At 53.9% G+C, this 14,867-nt stretch overlaps 1 protein-coding gene across 2 annotated transcripts in view; it reads left to right on the top strand.

The window, feature by feature from the left end:
- Positions 1–14,867, top strand: part of ERI3 (ERI1 exoribonuclease family member 3) — a 182,577-nt gene that overhangs the window by 69,264 nt on the left and 98,446 nt on the right. For both annotated transcript variants that reach the window (XM_038760495.1, XM_038760496.1), the window contains exon 6: positions 5,551–5,623. In XM_038760495.1, the coding sequence (XP_038616423.1) occupies positions 5,551–5,623 (73 nt within the window). The remainder of the gene's footprint in view (positions 1–5,550; positions 5,624–14,867) is intronic.

The raw sequence follows: 14,867 nt of genomic DNA, 5'->3' as shown, positions 1-14,867 counted from the left end.
AGTGGGAATGGGCTGCTGCCGCTTCCGGAAGCCGCTGCTATGGGGAATGGGATAGCCTCTCCGGACCGACGGGCAGGTTCGCTCATTCCGGTTGGCTGTCAAATGCAACCTCAGGGACGGCGGACAGCGTTCTCGGCCAAATGTCCACCTTGGCTCCCTCGGAGCGGAGCAATCCAATCCCACGGGGCCACAAGCGGGGCCGTCTCCGCCTCTGAGGCCTTCGGAGACCTGTGTGGAACGCCAGCTTTTAAGAACCAACCTCTGCCTTGTCCAAAGAGAAAGGGGCTCCGTGAGCCGGGCCTGCGTCGGTTCCCCCAGCGGGTCGAGAGCGACCCGATTGCTCCGTGTCCCGACACCGGGAACCTAGAAGCGGCAGCAGATGGACATTACGCAACTTTGATTAGCGAGGAGGCACGAACATTAATTTTTTATACCGCAAGACCACCTGAGTGTCTGAATTCAATTACGAATCCCCTCCCCACCCCCCGCCCTCCTCCACTTAACGTGGCGGCTCGGAGCGGAGACCAAGGAACCTGTTGAAATGAGAAACCCCTATTTCCTAGTTTGACCCCCTGGATAATTAGGGTTAAATTGATATGCTATCGCAGTGGTGACACATTTTATCTGGCTCTGTTTGTACAAGAGGCTACAATAGTGGAAGAAGGACCAATTTGTGCCCGGCTCCAGCTAACCAGGCGGAGATAAAAGGTGTCACCAGCCCGATAACGCCCCAGCCCTCCCTCGCTCTTTTATTGTTGCTCAATTTGCTATTTTTTTTTCCAGTCCCATTCTCTCTCTCTCTCAATACCCCGGGTCATATTTTAACTCCATATGCCATCGCGTAATGATGCCCCGCTAAATGTGTGCGGAGATAGGCAACTCCGGCTGACAGCCCTTCCCGATAACCGAATTCCAGCCCATCCATCACGGGGCCGCTCTCCTTAACTTAAGAAAAAGTGATAACTAAAGCCGAGCCGTTTATCACCGGGAGCTGGTTTAGTTCTTCCCGGATCGGCCGAGGAGGGAGAGGGGAGAGAGGCCCGGCTGGCTCCAGAGGTCATCTCTGACCCGCTCCTCCCGCCTGCCGGTTATTTCGGTCCGTCTCTTTTGCTGGACCGGAAACTCCTGGAGGGAAGGAATCGTCTCCACCCGCACTTTGGACCTCTGCCGAGCGCTCGGTACGGAGCCGCGTATGCAGGCACTCGGGTGGAAAGGGCTTGAGGCCCGGGCTGGCCAAGTCTGTGGCTCAAGTGAAATTCCCCTTGACCCGTCCCAGCCTGTATTTTGGTGGGGAACTGGCCGGAAAGCTGGCTGATCCCCCTAAGGCGAGCCTGGACCCCGCTTGTGAGGAGGAAACCCGGGAAGGCAAGGGGCACTGGGAAAAAGACTCCTTCCTGTCTGCGGGAAGCGAGAGAGAGGTTAAATCCTCCCGGGGGGATGGGAGGAGCGGAGCCACAGCAGCCAGGGACCACCACCACTGCCTCCCTGCAGCTCCAGGAGAGCGTTGCTTCCGCCCAGCTACAGGAACTCTCCCTCCGGAGGCTCGGGCGGTGGCTTCCTGACTTCCAGCCCGGCCACCTCCGCGGAGGGAGCCCATCGCTCGGGGAAATAAGTTCGGCTTCGATACGAGAAAACCCGTTCCGTTTTACAGCCTGGCATAATTGCCACTTTCCGATTGGTCGGCCATGATGTCATGCGAACCCCTCGTAAAGATTAGGCGGGGAGGGGGAGGAAAAATCACACCTGCGGACCGGCCGTATAAAATTTCATTCGACGATAGCAGGAAGCCGGGCCAGATGATGTGTTTAAGGGGGTGTTGAATTTGGGGCTGGGCAGTACCAGCTGCGCGAAATGATTAGCACCGAACCCCGAAGTCCTTGGGAATCGGGGCAGTGGGATTTGATTTGAAGTCGCGCCCGGAGTCGTAGAGGTGCCGAGAGTGAGCCGAGCCACTTTGGAATCCAGAGGTGGTGTTTTCCGGTCGTAGGGCTGGTCACTCTGTAAGACCTGGGCTGGACCTTCTGTATCTAGACTGTAAGCTCCTGGTGGGCAGGGATCGTGTCTACTTACTCGGCCCTTAGATCCGAGTTCATAGGTGACGCAGAAGGGGGAGGGAGAAGGAGAAACAAGGGCTTGGGGTGAGGCAGGAGAGAACATTAGGTCACGTGGGTCATCAAAATATGGCTTTTTGCTTCCTCTGCCCGGACGGGCTGGATGCCGGGAATCCTGGCAACTAAGCCTGGGGCTCAGCCATCCCCCCGGAACCGTCCCCTCAGATCCTCTGAGACCCGAAGACATCGGGTCTTTCTGGTGGTAATAATAATAATAATGATGATGGTATTTGTTAAGCCTAAGCGCTGGGGTATATTCAAGGTATCAGGTCATCCCACGTGGGGCTCACAGTCTCAGTCCCCATTTTACAGATGAGGTAACTGAGGCACAGAGAAGTTAAGTGACTTGCCCAGAGTCACACAGCTGACAAGTGGCAGAGCCGAAATTCGAACCCAGGACCTACAGCTCCAAAGTCTATTGAATGCCCACCCGGAGCTCAGCAAAGAAAGCTTGCACTTTGGTTGGGGAGGCAGACAGAAAAATGCTTCCAGGTTTGTGAGGCGTTGGCCAAGAACCCTGCCTCTCTCCATCCCTCCTCCTAGCCGAAGTTCTCATTCACGTCCTCTTCCCTGAAGGCCGGGAAGACTACGTCTCCCCGGAGCCGTGGAAAGATTCCTCCCCTCTCTAGGGTGGGGCGAGAATGTGGTGCTACGAACCTCCCTCCCACCTTGCGTGTTTTGTGTTTAAAGTCGAGGCTCCAGTGTCTGCATATCGGGGAAGCAGCGTGGCTCAGTGGAAAAGGCTTTGGAGTCAGAGGTCATGGGTTCAAATCCCGGCTCCTCCAATTATCAGCTGTGTGACTTTGGGCTAGTCACTTCACTTCTCTGGGCCTCAGTGACCTCATCTGTAAAATGGGGATTAAGACTGTGAACCCCCCGTGGGACAACCTGATCACCTTGTAACCTCCCCAGCGCTTAGAACAGTGCTTTGCACCTAGTAAGCGCTTAGTAAATGCCATCATCGTCATATCCAGTCATGATTCCAGTGTGTTCAGGAGACCCCTGCCTGTCATTTAAAATACGCTGGGTCGGGCGATTTAATAATGTGCAAACTTTTAATAAAACTCTGCTGTGCCACAGTTGGGCAATGTGGGGCCGGGCGGGAGGCGTGTCGGGTTTGGAGCATTCCTCTCTGTCCGGCAGGTGTAGCTTTAATGGGGATTTGGCCGGCTTTGGCTACTATACCGGGGGACGCGCGAGCCAGAGAGCCGTATTTCTTCCATATGTCCCCCACCCCTCTCTAAAGCCCCGCCGGGCCCGGCCTTCAGTTTAAAAAGGGGTGACTCACATCCTGGCAAATCAGATAGCCGGCGTTTCGTTGGGGCAAGGGGCTTGCGTGTGAGGCCCCCCGGCCCCGTTCCCCCGTTGCAGGTGCCCCGGCCGGCCGACCGACAGCTGTCAGGGAAAGCGTGGAGTGAGGGTGGGCGCTGGTCTCTCGGAACTTAGTCTATGCCGAACACTGAACTTATTTATTTATTTTATTTGTACATATTCTATTTATTTTTATTTTGTTAATATGTTTTGTTCTCTTCCACTTCCTTCCTCTACCCCTTGTCCCCCTCTCCATCCCCCCATCTTACCTCTTTCCCTTCCCCACAGCACCTGTATATATGTATATATGCTTGTACATATTTATTACTCTATTTATTTTACTTGTACATATCTATTCTATTTATTTTATTTTGTTAGTATGTTTGGTTTTGTTCTCTGTCTTCCCCTTTTAGACTGTGAGCCCACTGTTGGTTAGGGACTGTCTCTATATGTTGCCAACTTGTACTTCCCAAGCGCTTAGTACAGTGCTCTGCACACAGTAAGCGCTCAATAAATATGATTGATTGATTGATTGATTCTCTGTCTCCCCCTTCCAGACTGTGAGCCCACTGTTGGGTAGGGACCGTCTCTAGATGTTGCCAACTTGGACTTCCCAAGCGCTTAGTCCAGTGCTCTGCACACAGTAAGCACTCAATAAATACGATTGAATGAGTGAATGAATGAACTGAACACTGGCGTAGAGATAATAATAAATGATGGTATTTGTTAAGCGCCTGCCATGTGCAAAGCACTGTTCTAAGCGCTGTGGGGGGATACAAAGTGATCAGGTTGTCCCAAGGGGGGGCTCCCAGTCTTAATCCCCATTTTCCAGATGAGGGAACTGAGGCTCAGAGAAGTGAAGTGACTTGCCCAAAGTCACACAGCTGACAAGCGGCAGAGGCGGGATTTGAACCCGTGACCTCTACCTCCAAAGCCTGGGCTCTTTCCCAGTCTAGGCGGAAGGAAGAACAGGCATCGAATCTCCATGGTACAGATGAGGACACTAAAGCCCAGAAAGGTTGGGTGATTTGCTCAAGGCCACATGCGGTAGGACTGAGATTAGAACTCCAGTCCTCTCGCTCCCAATCAGTCAACCAACCAATAAGGAGCTCTTTACTGAGCGTTTAGAACAGAGTTGGCAGACGTGGTCCCTGCCCACAAGGAGCGTACCCCAGAGCTTGGGCCCCTGAGACAGAAGGGCCCTTGTACATATTTACAATTCTATTTATTTTGTTAATGTTGTGCTTCTAGACTGTGAGCCCACTGTTGGGTAGGGACCGTCTCTATATGTTGCCAACTTGTACTAACCAAGCGCTTAGTACAGTGCTCTGCACACAGTAAGCGCTCAATAAATATGATTGATTGATCTAGTTTTACTTCTATTTGTTCTTATGACTTGACACCTGTCCACATGTTTGGTTTTGTTGTCCGTCTCCCCCTTCTCGACTGTGAGCCCGTTGTTGGGCAGGAACCATCTCTCTGTGTTGCCAACTTGTACTGCCCAAGCGCTTAGTACAGTGCCCTGCACCCAATAAGTGCTCAGTAAATACTATTGAATGAATAATAATGCTAATAATAATAATGATGGCATTTGTCAAGCGCTTACTATGTGCAAAGCACTGTTCTAAGCGCTGGGGAGGATACAAGGTGATCAGGTTGTCCCACCTGGGGCTCACAGTCTGAATCCCCATTTTCCAGATGAGGGAACTGAGGCCCAGAGAAGTGAAGTGACTTGCCCAAAGTCACACAGCTGACAAGTGGCGGAGCCGAGAATGAATGAATGACCCCGCCACCAGCCTATAAGGAAGCTGTGGGCAGGGACTGTGTCTGTTACATTGTTCATTCATTCAGTCGTATTGAGCATTTACGGTGTGCAGAGCACTGTACTAAGCGCTTGGGAAGTACAAGTTAATTGTACTCTCCCAAGTGCTTAGTAGGGGTCGATAAATATGACTGACTGACTGACAGGCTCATTGTGTCCGCCAAGCAGGGCGTCCCCACAGCTCTGGGAGCCCCCCGGGAGCGGCCTCCCACGTTCTGTTCATCCGCCCCGCGGGCTGGGAGACCAGGGTGGGCATTGCGGGGGCACAACGATGGCATCCAACCGGCTCTCTCTCCTCTCTTTCAGGCTGCCAGGCCAGTGCCTGTACTTAGGGTTGCCGGTGGCCGACTACTTCAAACAGTGGATCAACCTGAAAAAGGTACCGAAACGCCGTCTCCACCCTGCCCCCGCCTCCCCCTTCCCCTTGTATTTCCCTCTGGGGTCGCGCTCTTCCTCATCCGTCTCCTCCTCTTTCCGGGGTTGGGCAGGCATTGGTCGGGGGAGCAGGGCCTGCTAGTGTGGCCCGTTATGGGCGAATATTCAATCGCATTTCTTGAGCGCTTACCGTATGCAGAGCACTGTACTAAGCGCGAATATAGGGGAAGAGGGTGGGTCCAGTAGGCCCGGAGCTTGGTACCGCACAAATGCGTGTGTGTGTCCGTGTGTGGATGTGCGTGTGCACACGTGTGATGCCACCCCCCTCGGCCGACCCGCTGCTCTCGGAGCTGTTGTTCTTTCCCTTGTGGCCCCCGGCTGCTGCAGCCACTGCCATCTTCCCTGAAAACAACCGGCATCTTTTTGGGATTTGGATGGGTGGGCAGATGACCCCTCCCCACATCACCAGGGCTGGTGGGGCAAACGGTCAAGAAGACTCGGGAAAATTCCCCCCAGAGGTGCCCTGGGCAGCTCGCAGGGTTGGGGTCAGGTGTGGGTTCCTGTGGGGGTCACCGAGAGGGCTGGGAGTGGCAGGGATAATGCCCCCGACCGTCAGCGTTGACCCATCTGGGCAGGCCCCCGCGGTGGCAGGGCTGTGAGTATCATAGGAGTGCAGAGTGAGATCGCCCGCCCGGCCTGAGGGATCATCCCATCCGGTTGTGGAGGGCTGGCCCCATTGACGGCACATTCCGGCGAACCTTTCAGGGGTCTCGCCTCCGCAGCTGTCAGAGCCGATCTCACGGCCGACTGCCGGGCCTCCGTCAATGCGGTCTGAAGGCGCGGGGCAGTGACCGCGAACGATTGCCATTTGAAGTTCACTAAACTTCAAGGGGACGGAGAGCGACGGCGGGCCGGTCGCTGGGCTGGCGGAGAGGCGAGAAAGCCGGCCGTGGTGACACGGATCCCCGGGCGCCCCCAGACCCGTGCTTTGTCTTGGGTCGAAAGGAGGCGGGGGGCTGAGGTGGGGAGCATCCCCGGCCAATCTGGAGCCGCGGGCCGGCAGTGAGCATCTCGGTCAGAGACAGGGTGGTGAGCTGGGAGGGCTTTGGGAGGAGATCCTGGGAAGAACTAGGGCTAACTGGCCCCAGGATTGCCCCACTCGAATCCCACTGGGCCGGGCCAGCCCCTCCGGCTCGGGAGCGAAGCAGAGGGTGGAAACTCAGCGTGTTTTCATTCTCATCTTTCAGTGACTCTCTAAGACAGTCCCTGAGCTGCCTTCTCCTCCTCCTCAGTACAGGCACGGGGACAGTTGAGGGATCCAGGGGTGGGAGGAGCTGCCCCCTTGAAGCTTTTCTCTTCTTCCACGACCCGGCTCCCGGCTGGTTTTGGGAGCCCGGTGGCCAGACGTCCCTTCTCTCACCGGCCCCAGTGGGCCCCGTTTAGCTCTTGGACGGCAGGTTTCCGGCAGCTAACGGGGGGCAGGTGGGGAAGCTTGACCGGAGTGCCGGGGAGGGCCGGCGCTGTGGAGATGAGGGGTGGGAGTCCCCGACCCAGGAGAGCCCTGCTGGAGGCTAGAACAGGAGGGGAGCAAGCGGTTGGAGATTCATTCAGTTGTATTTATTGAGCGCTTACTGTGTGCAGAGCACTGTAGGTATCTCGGGAGGGTCAGCCCCCCTGACGTTGGGGCAGAGAGCGGACGAGTGTCTGCCCAGTCTTGCCTGTGCGGGGCTGGCGAGGGGCCTCTCCATCCTGGGTCCCTGGAGGGGGCCAGTGAAAGGCACCCTCCCCCCCAACCCATGGAATTTCTTGGAAAAAGAAATTTGACTTTTCTCTCCCCCTCTTTCCGCCAATACATCCGCCTGCCCACTCACCTGACCTAATTGGGTGCTTGCTGACATTTCTAATGTCACCGAGCCATCGGGTATCTGGAGTGAACTGTCAGCTGCCAGAGGGGACTCAGGGCGGGGCGTTCAGCGTGTGCCCACTCCGGTAATGAGAGAGCGCCTGCACGGGCCCGGCAGGGCGTGTGTTGAGGGCTCCTCTCCCGGGAAAGGCGGGAGGGCGTTTGGCCGAGGTGCGGGGTGAGGAGTGCTTCAGGCTAAAGAGGGAGGAAGGGTGTGTCTCTTTGGGAGGATCAATCAATCAATCAATTGTATTTATTGAGCGCTTACTGTGTACAGAGCACTGTACTAAGCGCTTGGGAAGTCCAAGTTGGCAACATATAGAGACGGTCCCTACCCAACAGTGGGCTCACAGTCTAGGATGGCGGGAGGTCTTCTTTGCAGGACGTCCTGGGTTCTGACAGTTCACCTGCCCTGAATACCTGAGCGGGAGTCTGACAGTCAGTCGTATTTTTCGAGTGCTTACTGTGTGCAGAGTGCTGTGCTCTTAGGCACTTGGGGAGAGTACACTATAGTATTCATTCATTCATTCAATCATATTTATTGGGCGCTTACTGTGTGCAGAGCACTGGACTAAGCGCTTGGGAAGTACAAGTTGGAAATGATGGTATTTGTTAAGCTCTTACTATGTGCCAAGCACTCGTCTAAGCTCTGGGGTAGATAATAATAATAATGGTGGCATTTATTAAGCGCTTACTATGTGCAGAGCACTGTTCTAAGCGCTGGGGAGGTTACAAGGTGATCAGGTTGTCCCACGGGGGGCTCACAGTCTTAATCCCCATTTTCCAGATGAGGGAACTGAAGCACAGAGAAGTGAAGTGACTTGCCCAAAGTCACACAGCTGACAATTGGCGGAGCTGGGATTTGAACCCATGAACTCTGACTCCAAAGCCCGGGCTCTTTCCACTGAGCCATGCTAGATACAAGGTTGTCAGGTTGTTCCCACGCGGGGCTCACCGTCTTAATCCCCCATTTTACAGATGAGGGAATTGAAGCAAAGAGAAGTTAAGTGACTTGCCCAAAGTCACACAGCTGACAAGTGGCAGAGCCGGGATTGGAACCCATGACCTCGGAATCCCAAGCTTGTGCTCTTTCCACTAAGCCACACTGCTTCCCATATAGTAGACATATTCCCTCCCTACAACCAGTTTATGGTGTAAAGGGGAACCTGTCGGGGTCTTTTTCCACTCCTGGGAGGCTGGGTTCCGCTACCGGTTTTAGTTCTCAGAGAGCAGGCAGCCGGCCCTCCCGCCGATTCAGTGGCGTCTACCCCACGGTCACCCAGGGGTCGTTCTGTTCTGACCGTTTGGTGCAGAGAGGGGAATCCCTGGGCTGAAGTTGGTGGCGGGGTGGTGGTATTTTGTTAAGTACCTGCTCCGTTGAGCCCTGGATGCGCAAGTAGGTAATCAGGGCAGACACGATCCCTGTGCCCTACAGAGGCCTCACCATCTAGACCGGTTGTAAGCTGTGTGACTTTGGGCAAGTCACTTCACTTCTCTGGGCCTCAGTGACCTCATCTGTAAAATGGGGATTAAGACCGTGAGCCCCACGAGGGACAACCTGATCACCTTGTAACCTCCCCAGCGCTGTGAACAGTGCTTTGCACAGAGTAAGCGCTTAATAAATGCCATCATTAGTATGATTAGTCCACGGCTGCAGACGCATAAAAGAATGGAGAGTTATGAGCAATGGTTAAAGTAGCAGGGAACCCCTTGATTCAGGGTTGACACCCTCACTACACACACACACAAACTCTCTCTCTGTCACACAAACTCACGCACACACCCCCTGCCATCCGTAACAAGCAGCAAAGTTTGCTGGGAAACGGTGGTGGCCAGTATAGTCAAAATGGCCATCTCAGGCTATACCAGTCATGTCTCGTCCCAGCCGGTGGTGTTCCCAGCGGGGCAGTGGGTATCTTAGGCAAATGAGCCCACTGTTGGGTAGGGACTGTCTCTATATGTTGCCAATTTGTACTTCCCAAGCGCTTAGTACAGTGCTGTGCACATAGTAAGCGCTCAATAAATATGATTGATGATGATGATGAAGTAAGCAGGTACGACTGACTCAGTGGCCACGGCAGTCTCCCGCTCTCGTAGCCAGCATTTTTACAGGATCCCGTCACCCAAGGAGTTACTTTGGTTAGGGACCCTCTTCAAGGATGGCCTGTGCCCGCCGGGCAACTTCCCGACTTCCGACTCCGGTGTCGCCCCGCCACAGGATCGCGGGGGAGAGAGGCAGGCTTTAGGGCCGTGGCGCGGCGGGGAGGGGGAACGAGGTCCGGGATCTCTGGCCGCTCGGAGGCCGGGAAATGGAGCGGTTTGATGTCACCGACGGGTGGGCGGGTTTTGATCGATGCTTTTCTCGGCGGCACCGTCAGCAGTTTTAAAGGCTGAACTTCATTAGCGCCATTAACGATACTGAGCGTTGCCTCTTGAGGGGTCTGCCCAAGTGCCTAGTTCAGTTCTCTCCTCCTGCCTCTCCCCACCGCTCTCCCACCGGCCCACCTGGTCACCCGGCTCATTCTTATCTCTCTGGTCACCGCGTAGTGTCTACGCTGTCCCTGACTAGACTGTGAGACTAGACTAGACTGTGAGCCCACTGTTGGGTAGGGACTGTCTCTATGTGTTGCCAACTTGTACTTCCCAAGCGCTTAGTACAGTGCTCTGCACACAGTAAGCGCTCAATAAATACGATTGATTGATTGATTGCTTGTCCCTCCCGCCTGGAGCTCCTGTCTATCATGCCACTGCCCTCCCCATCTTCAGAGTCCTTCGGAAGGCACTTAGGACAGCACACAGTGGGTGCTCAGTAAGTACCATTGATTAACTGATTGATTGAGACAACCCCCACCTCCTCCAGGAAGCCTTCCCTGATTCACCTGGATTCTCCCCCGTCTTCTCTTCCACACCATCTAAGCGTTTGAGAACCCCCCATTCATTCATTCATTCATTCAATCGTATTTATTGAGTGCTTACTGTGTGCAGAGCACTGGACTAAGTGCTTGGGAAGTACAAGTTGGCAACATGTAGAGATGGTCCCTACCCAACAGTGGGCTCACAGTCTAGAAGGGGGAGATGGAGAACAAAACAAAACATATTAACAGAATAAAATAAATAGAATAAATATGTACAAGTAAAATAAATAAATAGAGTAATAAATACGTACAAACATATATACATGTACGGCTCAATAGTTGTTTACGTCCATAGTTTTCTATTCTGTTGCTTCCCCTAACCTGTAATTTATTTTAGCGCATTCCTCTTCCTTAGGCAGGGGTCGTGTCTGCCGACGCTGTCGTACTCTCCTGAGCGCTTAGTACAGTGCTCTGCCCAGATTAAGCTCTCGATCAGTGCTGTCGACAGATTGTCCTGCCCACAGGAGTCAGGGAACCTGGCCCCGCCCTGGAGGAGTTTATAATAATAATAATAATAATAATAATAATAATAATAATAATAATAATAATAATAATGGCATTTGTTAAGCGCTTACTACGTGCAAAGCACTGTTCTAAGCGCTGGGGGGATACAAGGTGATCAGGTTGTCCCACATGTGGCTCACAGTCTTAATCCTCATTTTACAGATGAGGTAACTGAGGCTCAGAGAAGTGAAGTGACTTGCCCAAGGTCACACAGCAGACAGGTGGCAGAGCTGGGATTAGAACCCATGACCTCTGACTCCCAAGCCCGGGCCCTTTCTACTGAGCCACGCTGGCCTCCTATGATCCAGGGGCGGAGTAGATGGGCAGCCGGACTTCCCCCAGCCGGGAGCAGTTCACCTTCCCAGAGGTCACCGGTGCCATAAAAACATCTATTACTTGTACTTCCCAAGCGCATAGTCCAGTGCTCTGCACACAGTAAGCGCTCAATAAATACAATTGGTTGATTGATTATTAGGCCCTGAACCTGACTTAGTGCTGGGCTGGATGCTGGGAAATGGAAGTGGCACCTCTGGGAGCGCCTCCAGACTGTAAGCTTGCCGTGGGCAAGGAACGTTTGTTGTTATATTGTCCTCTCCCAAGCGCTTACTACACGGCGCCCAATAAATACAACTGACTGACTGATTGACAGCCTGAAGAGGCCGCAGGCATTGTCCAGAGTCCCGGGATGAGGCTAAACTTAGCTCACGCTGCCTGAGACGCTCTCACTGCCGCCGCATGGCTCCCACATGTCCACTATGATGCTCCCCCGGCCTGGCCGAAGCAGGCAGAAATCAGGGATGGGGGGACGTATGTCACTCCCCCTCTTCGCCCTCCCCCCTGCCACACACACACAATGTGGATAGAGTTGAGCTGGCTCTCTGGTCGGGGGGCTTTGGGGTGTTTTGCGGGGAGCCAGCATAGATATTTGCACATGGCGGTCGTGTGAAGGTTAAGGTGAGGGGAAACCCTCCTGGTTTTCTTCTTCCTCCTCCTCTCTGTAATTTACTCTCTATCTGTCTCCCTCGCTAGACCGGAAGCCCCCCCGAGGGCAGGGATCCTGTGTCTTAGCTCTGGCGTGCTCTCGCAAGCGCCCTTCCCACCGTAAGTGCTCGCGTCCAATCAATACCATTGATTGATTGGTGGCCGAGTGAAGGTCGGTGGATGCACCTTGGACGGGACATTTCCTGATCCAGCATTTAAATTCTCAATCAGCGCCGCAGTAAATTTAGGGTCTTGTAGGGGGAATAAATTCTCAGCCTTAATGAAGTTCTTTGCCGGGGGACAGCTGCAAGTCCCTGGAGGCTGGGCGGGGACGGGCAGGGGCGGACTGGCTCCCGCCTTCACTCAGGGGCTAATTGTAGCTAACCATCTTACTCTTGGCCGTCGACTCCCTTTCCAAAGTCCGTAACTTCAGAAGATACTTCTCAGGTCCAGAAAGCACCCCTTTCCCCCATCCCAAACCTCGCCTCACTCCTTTCCCCCCCTTTGTGTCCTTTCTCCAGATTCCCCGCTCCCCGAGCCGACCGCATGGCCTGGGAGTAGGGAGACCCGGGCTCTTGTCCCAGCTCTGCCACGGGCCTGCTGTGTGTGAGACGGTGGGCAAGTTGGTGAACCTCTCTGGGCCTCAGTTTTCTCATCTGCAGAATGAGGATAAGCTACCCACTCTCCCTCCCTCTGAGGCTGGGAGCCCCGGGTGGGACAGGGACTGGTCTGAGCAGATTATCTCGTGTCCACCCCCTCCGTGCCCACCCCTCGTACTTAGCACAAGGTAAGCGCTTAATAAACACCGTCATTATCAGAAGGGCTCTGTAGAGCATTTGTTGAGCATCCTCAGGGTGCAGTGCACTGTACTAAGCGTCTTGGGAATTGCCTCAAGGGCTTTGATCTTCTCCCCCTCCCTCCCCACCGCAGTCTCTCAGTTGCTGCCCTGCAGTCTTGCATGAGGAATGCCAAGAAGGAGACCGTCCGGATTCTCCGAGACCCCATGGCCAATTAGGTTAGAGGCCCAATCTGAGGCCGCACAGGTATTTTTTTCTTCTTCTTTTTAAAATTAGTAATTATTGCGCGCTTACTGTGTGCTGTGCAGAGCGTGGGATAAATAGAAGATCAACAGATCAGACAGCCCCTGGGTCACGCTGGGCTCACAGTCTAAGAGGGAGGCAGAACGGGTATTCATTCCCCGTTTTCCAGATGTGGAAACTGAGAGCCGGGGACTCGCCCAGGGTCACCCAGCGGGCAGGTGGCGGAGCCGGGACTTGAACCCGGATCTCCCGCAGACTGCGGGGACCCAGTGGGGGCCCCCCGGTCATCCATCCCTTCCTCTCTCCTTCCCCGAGCGACGGACCACCAGGCCTAGCCCGGTAGTGTGCCCTGCTTCTCCTTTAAATATGTCGGGCGGCTGTCTGAACTCTGAAATTTCTTTCACTCCTTCCCTCGCCTTGTTAACATGTGTTGCCTTTGGGGTAATCAGGGAAAAAATATTATGTCCTTTTACAATTACCGGGTTTTGGAATATTAAAATGTCTCGCTGCATCGGCAGTGTTATTTTGATTGGTATTCTAACCTTTGACTAGCCCATAAAGCGAGCCGCTCTTCAAACCAATATTGCAGGACTGAAATTTAATTCCGAAATGATTCCAGATAATAGGGAGACAGATAATATATGCATGAAGGATATTATGTTTGGACTAAATGCAGCAGGGCCAGGGCTGGGGAGTTGAATAATAGCCCAGAGTGAGTTATAATCTGTGGGACAGAAATACCTTACTGTCAGGGCCAGGAGAGGAACTCTTAAATCAAAAGCAACGAGAATAGAAGAGAACTAGAGGATAGTCAGCTGAGACAGAAAGGGCACGGGAACGGAGCGGACCGGCTTCGAGAGGGACGGAGCCCGCTGGGTCCCAGTGCCCAGCTGGGGGGCCGAAGCCCCGGTCCCTCCCGTCCGCTCGCCGCTTCTGCGTGAGTAACCCGGGCTTCGATAGCGTGGCTCAGTGGAAAGAGCCCAGGCTTGGGAGTCAGAGGTCATGGGTTCTAATCCCGGCTCCCCCACATGTCTGTTGTGTGAGCTTGGGCAAGTCACTTCACTTCTCTGAGCCTCAGTCCCCTCATCTGTAAAATGGGGGTGAAGACTGAGAGCCCCATGTGGGACAACCTGATCACCTTGTATCCCCCCCGGCGCTTAGAACAGTGCTTTGCACATAGTATATATGTATATATGTTTGTACATATTTATTACTCTATTTATTTATTTATTTATTTTACTTGTACATATCTATTCTATTTATTTTATTTTGTTAGTATGTTTGGTTTTGTTCTCTGTCTCCCCCTTTTAGACTGTGAGCCCACTGTTGGGTAGGGACTGTCTCTATATGTTGCCAATTTGTACTTCCCAAGTGCTTAGTACAGTGCTCTGCACACAGTAAGCGCTCAATAAATACGATTGATGATGATGATGATAGTAAGCACTTAACAAATGCCATTATTATTATTATTATTAAATAAGCAGCGGGTGCCAGGAGGCTGGGGGTACTCAAGGCCCTCGGGTGTCCGGCAAGCAAAAGCGTCAGCGCGGCCAAACCTGTCCCGATCCCGGTCCGACTCTGCTCCGTCCTCATCCCGCCCGATGCTGGCCCCCGGCTGAGCCAATACCGGTGTTCTTTCCACTCTCCCGAACCCAGGACCACCCCAGCCCCGGCCTCCACCTGCCATTCAGTCACCCTGGGCTCCTTCCAAAAGGCAGGCGTGCCTATGGGGCAGGGCGGGACCCGAACCCGTCTGCCCGCCACCCGAGAAGCGGTGCGGCCTACCGGGTAGAGCACGGGCTCGGGAGTCAGGAGGACCTGGGTTGGAATCCCGGCTCCGTCACCTGTCTGCTACGGGGCCTTGGGCTAGTCACTTCTCTGTACCTCAGTTCCCTCATCTGTAAA

This window comes from Tachyglossus aculeatus, chromosome 18, assembly GCF_015852505.1.
Source record: "Tachyglossus aculeatus isolate mTacAcu1 chromosome 18, mTacAcu1.pri, whole genome shotgun sequence".
In the NCBI taxonomy this organism is placed as follows: Eukaryota; Metazoa; Chordata; class Mammalia; order Monotremata; family Tachyglossidae; genus Tachyglossus; species Tachyglossus aculeatus.
Note: the sequence above shows the minus strand (reverse complement) of the source record. Positions and strands in the feature narration are given on the sequence as shown.